The 14,500-nt window shown below is 39.5% G+C and overlaps 1 protein-coding gene across 2 annotated transcripts in view; it reads right to left on the bottom strand.

The window, feature by feature from the left end:
• acvr2aa (activin A receptor type 2Aa) overlaps window positions 1-14,500 on the bottom strand; it is a 179,927-nt gene that overhangs the window by 56,037 nt on the left and 109,390 nt on the right. For both annotated transcript variants that reach the window (XM_072579748.1, XM_072579749.1), the window contains exons 2-3: window positions 3,035-3,242; window positions 2,726-2,835 (exon numbers count right to left, since the gene is read on the bottom strand). In XM_072579748.1, coding sequence (XP_072435849.1) covers window positions 2,726-2,835; window positions 3,035-3,242 — 318 coding nt within the window. The remainder of the gene's footprint in view (window positions 1-2,725; window positions 2,836-3,034; window positions 3,243-14,500) is intronic.

The following is a 14,500-nucleotide window of genomic DNA, read 5'->3' as shown; positions in this document are numbered from 1 at the left end:
ACTATTTCAATGCTATGCAAGAGGCAGGTGCACTGAGAATCCAATGACTGTTTAACCTTCTTCTCGAGTCCTCAACTGAAAGGCAGGTCTGTGATAATTATTTGCTGAACCAGATCAAAGTGCCTTTTTTGAAAAATACAGGTATGGTAAAGATAAACATTTTGGGGAATTGTCAATGAATTGAATTTTGACTGAACGAGCTACATTAAATACTGTTGCGACAGGAGCAGGTCCAAAGATAGAAACACTGCTGCAAGTAACTCATCTCCTAACACCTTAAAGCCTGGCGACCATCGACAAGGTACAAGTCAATAGTGTGATGGAATACCCCCCCACTTGCCTGGATGAGTGCAGCTCCCAACAACACAAGTAGTTTAATACTATCCAGGATAAAGCAATCTGTTCGAATGGCGCCACACCCACATTCACTCCCTTCACCACTGAAACAAGATAGCAGCACTGTGAACCATCAATGAATGTACTGCAGAAAGTCACCAAGGCTCCTTAAACAATATATTCTGAACCTATAACCACGACAATCTAAAAGGACAAGAGCAGCAGATAATGGGAACACCACCAATTGCAAGTTCCAAGCCATATGCCATCTTGATTTGGGAATGTTAACAGCTAAGTTATGCTAATCACATCATTAAACATATTGTTTAGTTTTGTCAAGTCAGAGTCCTGGAACTCTCTCCCTAACATCATCGTGGACGTACCTGCATCAAGTGGACTACAGCAACTCAAGACGACTGTTCACTGCCACTTTCTCGGCGTCAACTAGAGGCAAGCAATAAATTCTGGCTCAGCCATCAAAGAAGGCTCGAAGTCTGCCTCAGCTAGAATGAGGTTTGAACCCCATATTAAAAATAAAAGCAAATTACTGCGGATGCTGGAATCTGAAACCAAAAGAGAAAATGCTGGAAAATCTCAGCAGGTCTGGCAGCATCTGTAAGGGGAGAAAAGAGCTGACGTTTCGAGTCAAACTGACCCTTTGTCAAAGCTGAACCCCATATTGTCGGTTTTAATCTAATCTATGTAGGAACTAGTTGAAATAGGCAATTCAGCCCCTCAAGCCTGACCAGCCGATTAATATGATCTAATAACCGTTTTGTCAACCAAGCTGAATTAGCTCACTTTTTATCCTTGACATTACTGGTCTATGTAATACAAACTTTAATCACTATATATTGAATAACTCTATTGTTTTTGTTGGCACTTAGAGTCACATTAATTTTCATACGTTGAAGTTGAATCACATTTGCAAACAGTTTGCAAAAGTTATAGCCTAGAACCTGGAAGAAACCATAAGGAAGTGAACGGCTTTTAAAACATCTTTATGCATACCCTGCACCCCTACTCCAACTGAACTAATTTTTCTGCCTTGCCCACATAAATGTCTGAGTATACTTTTTTAAACAAGTGAAAAATAGCCACGCATTTGTATGCATTGTTGGTCCTCATTTAAAAGTTGTCCAATTTAATGCTATTTTGTTTTAACATCATTTATTCTTTGAAGGAAAACAAAAACAGAAATTGCTGGAAAAGCTCAACATGTCTGGCAGATGATTTACAGCATCCACAGTTATTTTTTTGATTTTTATTCTTTGAAGCCTTTTTTGTTTCAGTTCAACACTTTTGTTTTAGCATTAAGTACTTTGTCAGCATGCCTCACATTTACAAAAGTGTCCAGTACCATTTGGTCTGTATACTCAAGACCAGCTTTCCCTCTTGACCTCCCTTCCCAGCTTTATTTCCTACTGTGATCTGCCCAGTTTCACCTCCCAGTTTATTCTGCCCAGTGACAGCTTGCTTGTAAACTTAACACCACCAATGAGTTTTGTTCTCCCACTCCGGGCCTCAATTCCTCCCTTTCTCTGGTCCACTCCTGGCCACCTCCCCTGGGCCTCATTCCTACGTTTAGAGTCCATGTTTGGTCCTCCCTTTTCTGCAGACTGCTCTCTTAGATACTCATTTCCCTCTTGACTTAGTATGAAAAGCCTGGGCTCCAACTAATGGTACATGTGAATCAGTGCCTGTAGTCAAGGGCAACCAGCCGCACTAATCAACTTCTGCCACTAGATGGAGCATAGTCAATCTAACAGTACTGCAGATCATCATATTTTTAAATACATTCAGTGATTTCATTAAATTGCTAAATTTCTGCAATGATTAAAGTACAGGCGGTACTGTATTTCAGTTTAGAGGTTACTGATATATAGTTTTATCTTTTTTCTACTAAGGAGGCCCTGCCGATGCTAATTCCAGTCTTAACATTTCCCTTCCTCTAACCCTCAGCAAAGACTGGAGGTTGTTAAATGCACTACATAAATGTAAGTTTTTTTTTAAACTGGCTGTACATCATGTAAATAAGATTCAAGTAAACATTAAGTCATTAAAAAGCACTGCATATTGGGCACAGACAGCATCACTCCTACAAGGCAAAAGTAGTTTCATTGCAATTCACAGTATGAGTAAGATGCATTAAGTTTCAAATTACTGAATAATAAAGCTTAGAATATTATAAATCTCCACAATTCCAAAAACAAGGCATGCAGTTTCTATAATATCTATTAATGAATATGCACATCAGAAGAACTAACTGGACAATGACATTTAAACAAAATTTTAAAATTTGTACTTCAAGATTGTTCCTGCATCCTTCTATTCACACTGGATAATAATTTAAACATTTAACCATAAAGATTACAAAGGTAAAACTTACACGGCAGTTCCTGAATTATTGGGACATAAAAAAACTTCTCATTGCATTTGATGCCTTCACAGCAGCAGAAGAATACTTCAGGGCTCTCTTTTGTTTCAACACATTCACCCCTATAAAACAAAATTACAGACTGATCTGATATTTGTTTGTTGCCAAGTGACCATAATGAATATTGAAAAAATTTACTTTTGATGGACAATGCTTAAGTATAGGAGCTAAAATTTAGCACTGCTAAGATTCAAAAGTATAGATAAGAGTTTTCTTAAAAAGGTACAAAAAAGGTAAAGATAGCAAATTATTATTGCATACTTGTCGTAGCAGTTCCAATCATCGAGCCAACAGCCTCGTTTTACAATTTCTATAGAGCCAGAATTGTTCTTCCACGTAGCAAAACAGTGTCGCCGTTTATCTTTTTCTCCATCACAGTGTTCAATCCCACTGAGATTTGTTCGGTCTTTCTCCCAGTCTGCATTATAGAAAATGCATACTTGCTTCTCAGATCGACCAAGGATTGCACCTACAAGATGAAAAACAAGCTGGATTTGATACAATTAATTCTACAGGGACATAATATTTTAAAAACCATTTTCACATCACATAAACAATGCAATGTTTAGGCCAGTTTAAAAGGCTGCACATTGAGTTATTCCCCACTAGAACTGGGCAGCAAGTCACAATTATAACTCTACAAATAAGGAAATGATTTATTTGATGTATCATCACGATGATTAAAACTACAAAAGTAAATAATGAGACACAAAATAACTCCAGATTATGCATATAAAAGATAAAAGAAGAGACCATGTAATTTGACAGCCTTGCATAAAAAGTTTCTATATTTGAGGACCAAGTTAAGTGCAACACAAAAGAGTGCCACAGTTGGAGAGAAAATTCCATTCCAAATTTCCTACCTTTCTGAATGTAGTTAAATGTCTTTATAATGATTAATTACATCTTTTAAACTAATAATATAAAACTGTATTTTTAACAAGATTTTCCATGAGATTTCAGCTTCTAGCTTCATATAATCCACATGCCAAATCTTGATTATGCTCTCTATAACCATATATTTCCCATTTCTTGGTTGGTTGTGATCCTTTTATACTGTGATTGATGAGAATCAATGCAACTCAGTACTGAGAATTCTACAATCAATTTCAGATTGAGAGTGTTAAAATTCTAATTTCTTAGTGAGGCTTTCACTGAAGTCAATGATAAATACCCCGAATGGAATATCTAATCTTTAATTTGCAATTTTGACAAAAGAATTGTGTAGAAAAATTGGTAGGTAGAATACACTGAAAAAGATAAGAAGAATGATAACCTAGAAATAGCCACCAACACCAAAGATCTGCGAACTACAGCAAGGACACCAGATAAAACAACATGAGAAGAGTAAGGCGAAGAGTGACATTACAGGTCAACTGTGAGATAATTGATTGTTGAACCAATGCTGTTAAGGACTCAATTTTAATACAGTAATTTTTGCAAAAAATTTCTAAACTAGTACAGGGAACATAAGAACTTAAGAGCACAGGAAAAGGAGCTGATTTGTACGTAAGGGCAAAGGGCTTTTATTTTCTACAGAACTCCAGTTTTTGTTAACAGTACAAATTAAATAAGGTAGAGCAGCTTGGCCAAGTAGAATGCCCATTCCTTTGGCTTGCAGTGAGCTGTGGGCACGTCTCGTGACCTAGATGAGCCCACATCCAGTAAGTGACACTGCCTGTACAAGCTTAACCTCTGGAGTTCAGAGCTCAAATTCATTACGGTGCAGCCTCATGAGACAGAGGTTACATGGATAGCACATTTAGAGAGGTTGACATCATAAGTTAGGGCAGCAGGCAGATACTGATGACAACCAACCAGCTCAAGAGAATCAGACAGACAGTGCAGAGGCCCCTAGAGGTCTGATTCACTTTGCAGTTCTCTGTCCCCATATTGGTAAAGGTGAAAAAGTGTGACAAAAGTCAAACCATAATACCTCAGGTGGTCAGCTCAACAGGAGGAAAGCAACAGGAGCAGATGGGCAGTAGCGACAGGGGATTATTTCCGAAGGTATGTTGATGGGTCTATTCATGTGTGCATGTATGCGTACGTGCGTATGCGCGTGCACTTCTGGTAGAAGGGAAACAATAAGGGTCAAAGAGGAGAAAAATGTAGAAAGGAAAAATTAATGCCTCTTTACTTTAAAAGATGCATACACCTCACACAAAGGCTCATGGTCTACCACTCTCAAACACATTCAGCAACCTCCCGCAAATGATCTCATCCACATTAACTACCACTCCTCTCCCCCAGACTAACCCTTTCCAGACTAAGCCCTAAATCCTCTATGCTGCCAACTCATTCATTCGGGATATCTTAGCACCCTTCCCCCAAGAGCACCAGCACTAACAACCACTTTCAAGTCACTCAATACCAGCCGTGGCTTCCTTCCAGAAAAAACATTCCAGAATAGGAACGCCAAGACGGATCACTGAGTGCCTGACATTTGTCTCCTCGTCCTTACACGGAATCCTTGCACTCGCAGGACAGGACTGCGACTGCTTACCTGATGATACTGAGACCTCCATGTCTCTAAATAAGATTCTTTGTCGTGATGCACTGCTTTGCATTTACCACCACTGTAAATGCATTCTTGACATGCTCAAACCTTATACTGTCTACTGCCTCCTGCAAGCACTAGTGGCATCCATACAGTTGAAGTTATGAAGTCATGAAGAGATCAGCCTGAGGCATCCTCTCCTCCTCCACCTCTGAGGAAGAAGCCACCGATCCCTCAGAGTAAAAACCACTGAATACCTTATTTACAGCAATCTTTGTATATTTGTAGTCACTGTCTCCTAAACCCTCCATCAACTCAGATACTGACACCTCAGTGGTCATTTTAGCTAGAGTCAGGAGAATGATCTCATCAGCATGTCACTATCAGTGAAATTGGCCCATGAAGAAATGCCTCAGGTTGCTAAGGCCCAGAGGAGTGCCAAAGGTCAGGAAAGGCTGAAAATGTGTGCTGGAAAAGTGCAGCAGGTCAGGCAGCATCCAAGGAACAGGAGAATCAACGTTTCGGGCTCTGTGCTGTTCCAGGTAGGAGAAGGTCCCACGGTATCAGTCATTAATAACTTAATTCAAATACAAACATACACAGACAACTGCAGCAGCAGGCACCTTCCTTGGAAGCATCTGACTCGAATGATTCATCCAACACCAGCTGTACCATGATGGCTCTGGTATGGGAGCACCTAGCTGCCCCTCTGTACAAGTCAGTATCTTTGAAGGAGATCCAGGTCCTGCACTCTCAGTGCCTGCTGGTTTGCATTCCTCGCCTTCTAAACTCAAGTTTCTCATCCAACTGTCCACAGGACAATACATCAGAAATGAAGTAGCCCATCAATAACGTGATCAAATCAGGAGTCGCAGCATACAAAAGTGAGAGATTAACAGTGTCCTCGTTACACTGGGACAAGGAAGTCAAAGAGATGCCATGACATGCATCTTGCATATCACTGCCCTGATTCAGATCTAACCTACTCTGGTCTATTGGTGCACATACAGTAGGAGATTGTGCATGTGGCAATACTGAAAACCTTGCCTCCACACTCCTCACACATCAACACAAGATAGATAAAAGATGGGCACCTACCCAACAATGTAGAGAAATGTTCAAGTTTATCCTGAACACAGAAAACAGAAAAAAAATCAAACCTGGTAAATTACTGGCCAAAGGTCTACTCAAGTTCTTTAGTAAAGTGATAGAAGGTATCATTAACAATGCTATCAAGCAGCACTTGTTTAGCAATGACCTGCTAAACTGATGCTCAGTTTGGATTCTCAGGAGCATGAAGCTGCTGACCTCATTAAAGGCTTGGTTCAAGCATGGAGATGTCGGAGACTGCTAGCCAAGATGGAGAACAGGAGGAACAAGCAGAAAGCTGAAATCATCAGATATCCATTCTGACTTTCATGTCAGGAATTGTCACCATCTAGTTTTCTCAGAATAGGAGAATAGTAAACTACATGTGAACGAAGTAAGAAGAAGTAATAATGAGATCTTAATGCACACACGTGCGCCTCTTGCTGCTCACTGAAGAATTATATTGCAGTTCAAATCTTGATTGGAAAAATTAGACATGTTTTCCTCAACATCAAGTCATCTATTTTTTCCAATCCTGCCATATTTCCCAAACTGACTCTACATTGCCCACATTGTTCATCATCTTGAAATTCAGCACAAGTTTTTGCCATGAAAAGTTATAGAAAACTTGAAATGGAAACTGTTTTTCTCTCCATAGATGCAGCTTGACCTGCTGGTTTCTCTAGTGCTTTCTGGAATTTTTGCTTTGCAGTAAATTAGTTTTATCTGTTCCTTTAAGGAATGTAGCTGTCTTGTTTCTGAAATAAAAGAATAAACATTGGAGAAATAGGTCTGTCAGCTTCTGTGGACAGACAAAAAAAGCCCAATAATGATCCTTCTTCAGAACTGAAAAGGAGCTAGAAAATGGAGTGAATGGAACAGATATGGTGGTTACCCACAGCAAATGACAAAGGGAGTGCTAATGGTGGTTAAAGGAAAGACAGAGATATAAATGATATTTGTGAAGAAGAGAAAATGGGTATATTCTGCTGAAAGCAAAATCAACAAGGTATGAAATACTCTTTGTTGCAGTCAAAGTTAGAACCCTTCCCTCATGTTGATGACCTCATCAGTGCATTTGTCTGCCGTTACCCAGAACTGGAAACTTTCTTTCATTAACCTAGTTCCCGATTTCCACCCTTGCAGTCCATTAATGTCCACTACAAGGCCAGTGACTACTACATCTACCTTTGCTATACTTTATTTCACTCTTCTTCTTGCATATACTCTATCTCATTCTCTTAGCTCTGTCCCTCGGGCAATTATGCTCAAAACTTCATCTTCTGTACTAGTCTTCCTTTCTCATTAAGGATTTTGCTCTGTCCAATTTAAAGGGGAAGGTGCTGTAGTGGTAATGTTACTGAAGGAGCATTCAAGAGTTCTGGCTAAAGATTATTATGTGCAATTTTATTCCATAGGCTGTATAGACCATAAGACATAGGAGTAGAAATTAGGCTGTTTGGTCCATCAAGTCTGCTCCACCATTCGATCATGGCTGATAAGTTTGTTCAGCCCCATTCTCCCCATAACCTTTGATTCCCTTAACAATCAAGAAGCTATCTATATCTTAAATATACTCAAGAACCTGAGTTCCACAGATTTGCTACTCTCTGGCTGAAGAAGTTTCTCCTTATCTCTGTTCTAAAGGATCTTCTCTTTAATCTCAGATTGTGTCCTCGTCTCTCCTACTAATGGAAACATCTTCCCAATATACCTTTGTGCTACACTGAAATATCAGTTCAGTGTATGACCTCATATTCAGAACTAAGGCTTGAACCAACAACTTCCTGCAACAAGTCCTTCCACTAGGCTTGAAAGAGAATATATCAAGATTAGAGTGGTGCTGGAAAAGCACAGCAGATCAGGCAGCATCAATGTTTTGGGCAAAAGCCCTTCATCAGGAATTGCGCGAAACATCGATTTTCCTGCTCCTCAGATGCTGCCTGATCTCCTGTGCTTTTCCAGCACCAATCTAATCTTGATTCTAATCTCCAGCATCTTCAGTACCCACTTCTGCCTAGTTGAAAGGGAATATGCTATGGTACTACATTTTCTTGACATAGTTAAGTAACATAGAAACATGAAAAATAGGAAATGTGGAATCCATAGAATCTTGGAAGCTGACGACAAGTGCATCCATTGTTTCTAGGGCCACTTGAGATATTAAAGGGTAAATTTGTTCTGCTGACCTGCAGGAAATTGTATCTTCCTGAGGTAGGGTGGTATGCCTCCACCTTAGGGCAAAAGGTTTCTGCCTTACAGGTAGAATGTAAGGAATTTACATTGCCATTCAGAGTCATTTGCATGGCATTTCCTACTTATTAGAAGCAAATTTACATGATCGTCCCCTATTCAGAATCAATAAGAACACTGCAGTTAGAATTCTGACCACACCCTGTAGTTTAAAAAAATGATTTACAACAGATCTGGCCATTAAGGGATGATTTACATTACACTGTTTCTGGAGATGATTGTGTCTTAAGTGGCATCTGACTGTGAGGGAGTAGCTGGGGGTTGTCTTGTGGGTGTTACTAATGGTGATGTAAAGATTTTGTATAAAGGAAGGACTGTTCCTTTGTTCAGAGAGTTTCTCTTGACATACTTCGCAGGCATTGCAAAGATCCTCCAAAGCTTGCACTTGCTTAATAAAATTTTGGTTGTTCATAGAAATTGGCATATTGCAGTTGCATCAAGTGTGTAAGAATCTCAAGAAAAAGAAATGAACATACTTCCTTGAGTACTTTAGCATGTAGATGATCATGTAGATGGGGATTTATCGGAGACTTTAATACAATGTCCCTAACACCATTTCCCCCCATACTGATTTTCTTCAGTTCCTCCCTATCACTAAACCCTGTGTTTCTCAATATTTCTGGTACTTCTTTTTACAAGTACAGCCATTAAATGTAATGTACTTTTTTTATGACAGCAGCCTGAAACTAATTGTAAACCTCAATGTCTAAACTGTAGATTTTTAAGACATTCTGAGGTATGGATAGGAGACAGTTTTGATCAGTGAAATGAGCTGATGACATAATGTGTTATTGAAATATTATAAAGGATTAAACATCAAACAGAGATATGAATGACTTGATAAAACTCTTTCAATAAAAGAAAAGCATCAGAACACTTAATGTCATGCCAAATCTGTACTGGCTTCTGGTGCTATTACATATGGAGTAATGGGGCTTAGAACATGAAAATGGAATTTAAAGCTTAAACACTGATTCAAGTTACTTATATCTGTATATTTCTTAAATGAAGAAATCTCTCTCCTTTTGATATTTATTTAAAACATGAGCAAACCTGTTCATCAAAACTCAAATGATTTTCAAATGGCTAAAGTGTCTATTTTAAGTAATGCATTCAGACAGTGCAGTGTGCCGTTGAATTCATGACCAGGTATCAGTGCACTGTGCAGTACATTCAAATATTTTACAGCACACTTCTATAACCATTTTGGCTAATAGAGTGCTATATAGTGTGTGGCATGACAACAAAACTTGTACATACAAATCATATATTAAGCATAAAGTGTCCTCAACAGCTTCACCACAAACAATAGCCCACAAGTCAGAGCAGAAGTGAGTCATTCAGCCCATCAAGGTCTGCCCTGCTATTCAATAAGATCATAGCTGACCAGATAACCCTCAACTCCACTTTTCTGCATTTAGTCCACAGTTATTGATTATTTTGCCGATTAAAACTCTGTCTATCATATCCTTGAACATAGATAACAAACCAGTCTCAACAGATTCACTATCCTGAGAGAACAAGTCTTTCTAATCTGTTTTAAATAAATAACCTCTAATTCAAAGGTTATAATCACTGGCCCAATTCTCACAGGAGGGAAAACAACCTTTCCAAATCTATCCTATCAAGTCACCTAAAAACCTGAAGAGTCATAGAGACAGACCCTTTGGTCCAACTTGTCCATGCCGACCAGTAGCCAGCATTTGGCCCATATCGCTCTAAAGCCCAGTTGCCAGCATTTGGCCCATATCCCTCTAAAACCTTCCTATTCATATACACATCTAGATGCCTTTTAATTGATGTAATTGTACCAGCCTGCACCACTTTCTCTGTAGCTCATTCCATACACACACCATCTACTGTGTGAAAAGATGCTCCTTAGGTCCCTTTTGTATCTTTCCCCTCTCCCCTTAAATCTGTGCCCCCCTCATTTTGGATTCCCTTAACCTGGGGGAAAAAAACCTCAACCCTAGCTGTCAACACCATCAATTTTGGTATCATCTGCACCTTACAAACTATACCTCCTGTATTCACATCCAAATCATTTAAATAAAGGACAAAACAAAACAGCGGACCCAGCACCAATCCATATGACACACTGGTGGTCACGGGATTCCAGTCCAAAAAGCAACCCTCTACCACCATCCTGCCTTCTACCTTCGAGCCAGTTATGTATCCAAATGGCTAGTTCTCTCTATTTTATGTGAGCTAACCTTGTCAAGCACCTTACTGAAGTCCATATAGATCACATCCAACACTGTGCCCTCACCAATCCTCTTCATCATCTCTTCAAAAAAATCTCAATAAACTTGGAGACCCATGATTTCCTATGCACAAAGACAGGTGGACTGTGCCTAAACAGTTCTTGCCTTTCTAAATACATGCAAATCCTGTCCCTCAGCACTTCCAACAACTTACCACCACTGATATCAGGCTTACCAGTCTACAGTTCCCTTGCTTGCCCTTATCACCTTTCTGAAGTAACGTCACCACGTTAGCCAATTTCAGTCTTCCAGCACCTCACGTTTGGGATTAATGATATCACTATCTCAGCAAGAGGCCCAGCAACCTGATCAGATCTCAGGGATTTATCTCATATTCATGTATTTTAAGAGATCTAAAACCTGCTCCTCTGTAAAATGAACATTTTCCAAGATGTCACTATTTATTTCCCCAAGTTCTCTACTTTCCATATTCTTCTCCACAGTAAATACTGAAGCCAAGTACTCCCTCACTATCTTACACAACTTTTCTGATTCCACACACAGGTGGCCTTGCTGATCCCTATTCTCTCTCTAATTACTTTCACTCAATGTATTTGTAGAATCTGTTTGGATTCTCCTAAACCATATTCCCAGAGGTTCTCTTTTTGCCCTCTTGATTCTCAAGTATATTCCTACTGTCCTTACACTCTTAAGGATTAATTTGATTCCCATACAAACCTTATATATGCTTCCTTCTTTTTTTTGATGAGAACCTCAATTTCTCTAGTCATCCAGCATTCCTTACTCCTACCAGACTTACCCTTCACCCTAACAGTAACATACTGTCTCTGGACTCTCGTTATCTCATTTCTGAAGGCTTTCCACTTTCCAAATGTCCCTTTACCTATGAATACCTGCCTCTACTCAACTTTAGGAAGTTCTTGTCTAATACCATCTATTTCTCCTGCTCAGACCTTTGTACTGCCTTTGTCTGTTCCTCCCCCTTTTAAAAGTGCAATTGTTTTGACTTTTTTTTCTCCTAAAGTTCCAAAATAATGCAACAGTAGTTGCTGCTCCTGGAATTCGAGGAAATCACCTCAAAAAAGGAGCAATCTGCTACAGCCAGAAATTTTTCCCGTCCTCCATCTTGGATCATCCAGAATCCCATGACCAGCAAAACTGACCTTCCTCCAATTTAGAACTTTAACTTTTGGATCCAGTCTATTCTTTTCCATTAATATTTTAAAACTAATAGAATTATGATCATTGGCCCCAAAGTGCTCCCCCACTGACACTTCAGTCACCTGCACTACCTTATTTCCCTAGAGAAGTAGTCAAGGCTTTGCTCTTTCATTAGTAGGTACATCCACATACTGAATAAGAATACTTTGTACTCACAACAATTTCCTCTCCATCCAAGCTCTTAACTCTGTGGCAGTCCCAATCTATGTCTAGAAAGTTAAATCCCCAATTATAGCACTCTATTATTCTTCCAAATAACTGAGATCTCCTTATAAATTTACTTATCAATTTTCCACTGATTACTGGGGGATCCAAAGGACAATACCAATAATGTGATCATTCCTTTCTTATTTCGCAGTTTCACCCAACTTCACTGGATGTAGTCCCCGTGAGAATGTGTATAGGTTATAAACAGGTATGGAATGAGTTAAGTTCTGAGTTTTGTGAAACAAGAGGATCAGCTGAGCATGGCTCAGATCAGATAAGAACTTGTAGTTAATAATGGGCTGCTGGAGGCAAGGGTATTACGTTAAAACGGTGAAAAAGCATTCATTATGTAGAGATATTTAACCATATTGGAAGCATTCAGTATGTAAGGTCAGTTTAACAAGGTGAAAAGCATTCATTTTGCCAAGCCAGTTAAGGTTAAGAACATTCATTGTGTAACAGCAAATGACTTAATCTTTACTATTGACACTCATTGATTGGGTGACCATTACAATCAGCATGTACGTTGCCGTATCTGGATGCTCCTCTCAGTAAAAGGACTACATAATTCATTAAGAAGCTAATGTTCAAGAGAAAAGACCAAGAAGTCATGTCTTTATGCACATGGGCGAATGTTCTCTCTCCCTCCAGGGTCCGGAAATAAGATGAAAGGGGTAAAACTATGCTGTAACTATGCTCTGAGCATTTAGCTTCGACAGTGGGGGGGGGGGGGGGGGATATGATATCCAGAATATCCTAAGTACAGCTGTATTGTTATCCCTAATCAAAAATGCTATATCTGCTTCCTCGCTCATCAGCACCTCCCTTCTATCCCCTCCTTTGGCATCTATACTTTGGAATATTAAGCTGCTTGCCCTGTCCATCCCTGAGCCACATGTCTGTAATAGTTATCATATTACAGTCCTATGTTCATAGTATGCTCTGAGTTCATCTGCTTATTCACCAGGCCTCTTAATGCAAATAAACACACCTAAATTTATCAGTCCTACCTTGTTCACTGGTTTGCCTCTGTTGCCTTGCCTGTGAAACTTGATCCTTTTCCAAATTGCACCAGCTGGAGATGAATCTCTTTTCTCAGTATCTCTCTGGACTCCACCCACACTCCTTCCTAGTTTAAATCCTCCCAAATCACTCTGGCAAATCACCAGTCAGAATATTCACCCCTTCCAAATCAGGTACAACACATCCTTTTTATACAGGTCACTTCAACCCCAAAAGAGAATCCAATGATCCAAGAATGTGAATACTTTTCCCATGTACCAACTCCTTAGCCATGCATTCATTTTCTCTATCCTCCTATTTCTACTCTCATGAGCATGTGGCACTGGGAATAATCCAGATATTACTACCCCAAGGACCTACTTTTTAACCTCCTACTTAATTTCCTACCTTTTCTCCTCAAAGCCTCATTCTTTTCTGTTCCTATGTTGTTGGTTCCAATGTGTACAATGACCTCCTGCTGGTTCCTCTCCCCTAAGAATATTCTGCACTCTCTCCAAGACAATCTTGATTGACCCTGGCACCAAGGAGGCAACACACATTCTGATGTCTCGTTGTTGGTCGCAGAAATGCCTGTCTGATTAGAGAGTCCCCTATCACAATCAATTGTTTGGAACCTGACATACTCTTAGTTACAGTAGTGCCTACTTCTCCTACCTTTTATACAGGTATCGACCCGACTTTCTGTTACCTTCATGAAACTACCATCCCCTGTTCCTGTGAATTCCTTATGCCTCTGCCATTCCAACCTATACACGTGATCAGATAGGATTCGCAACCAAACTCACCGCGGACATCATCAGTAACACTGAAATTTTCCCTAATTTCCCACATCTGACAGGAAGAGCACATCACTCCACTGAAGGCCATCTTTGCTCCTCAACAGACTCAGAAAATAGCACAGTCTTAGTGATCTAAAATCACTGCTCTCAAAACTTGGTACCTATGTTTTATACTACTCAAAAAAGGTTTAATCAAGAGACATATCTCAATAAAACGTATAAACAAAAAATCCTATCCTACTCACCACTAAGTTTATAATTAAAAAAAAACTAGGGTTAACAGAAAAAAAAAGCACACTTAGCGGTCTAATGATGACCATGAAACCATTGTCAATTGTTGGAAAACCTATCTGCTGCAATAACATTGTCTGGAGAAGGAAACTGCCATCCTTATCTGGTCTGGTCTGGTCTGCATGTGACTCCAGACCCA

The sequence above is a fragment of the Chiloscyllium punctatum genome, chromosome 10 (genome assembly GCF_047496795.1).
Source record: "Chiloscyllium punctatum isolate Juve2018m chromosome 10, sChiPun1.3, whole genome shotgun sequence".
NCBI classification, from domain to species: Eukaryota; Metazoa; Chordata; class Chondrichthyes; order Orectolobiformes; family Hemiscylliidae; genus Chiloscyllium; species Chiloscyllium punctatum.
Note: the sequence above shows the minus strand (reverse complement) of the source record. Positions and strands in the feature narration are given on the sequence as shown.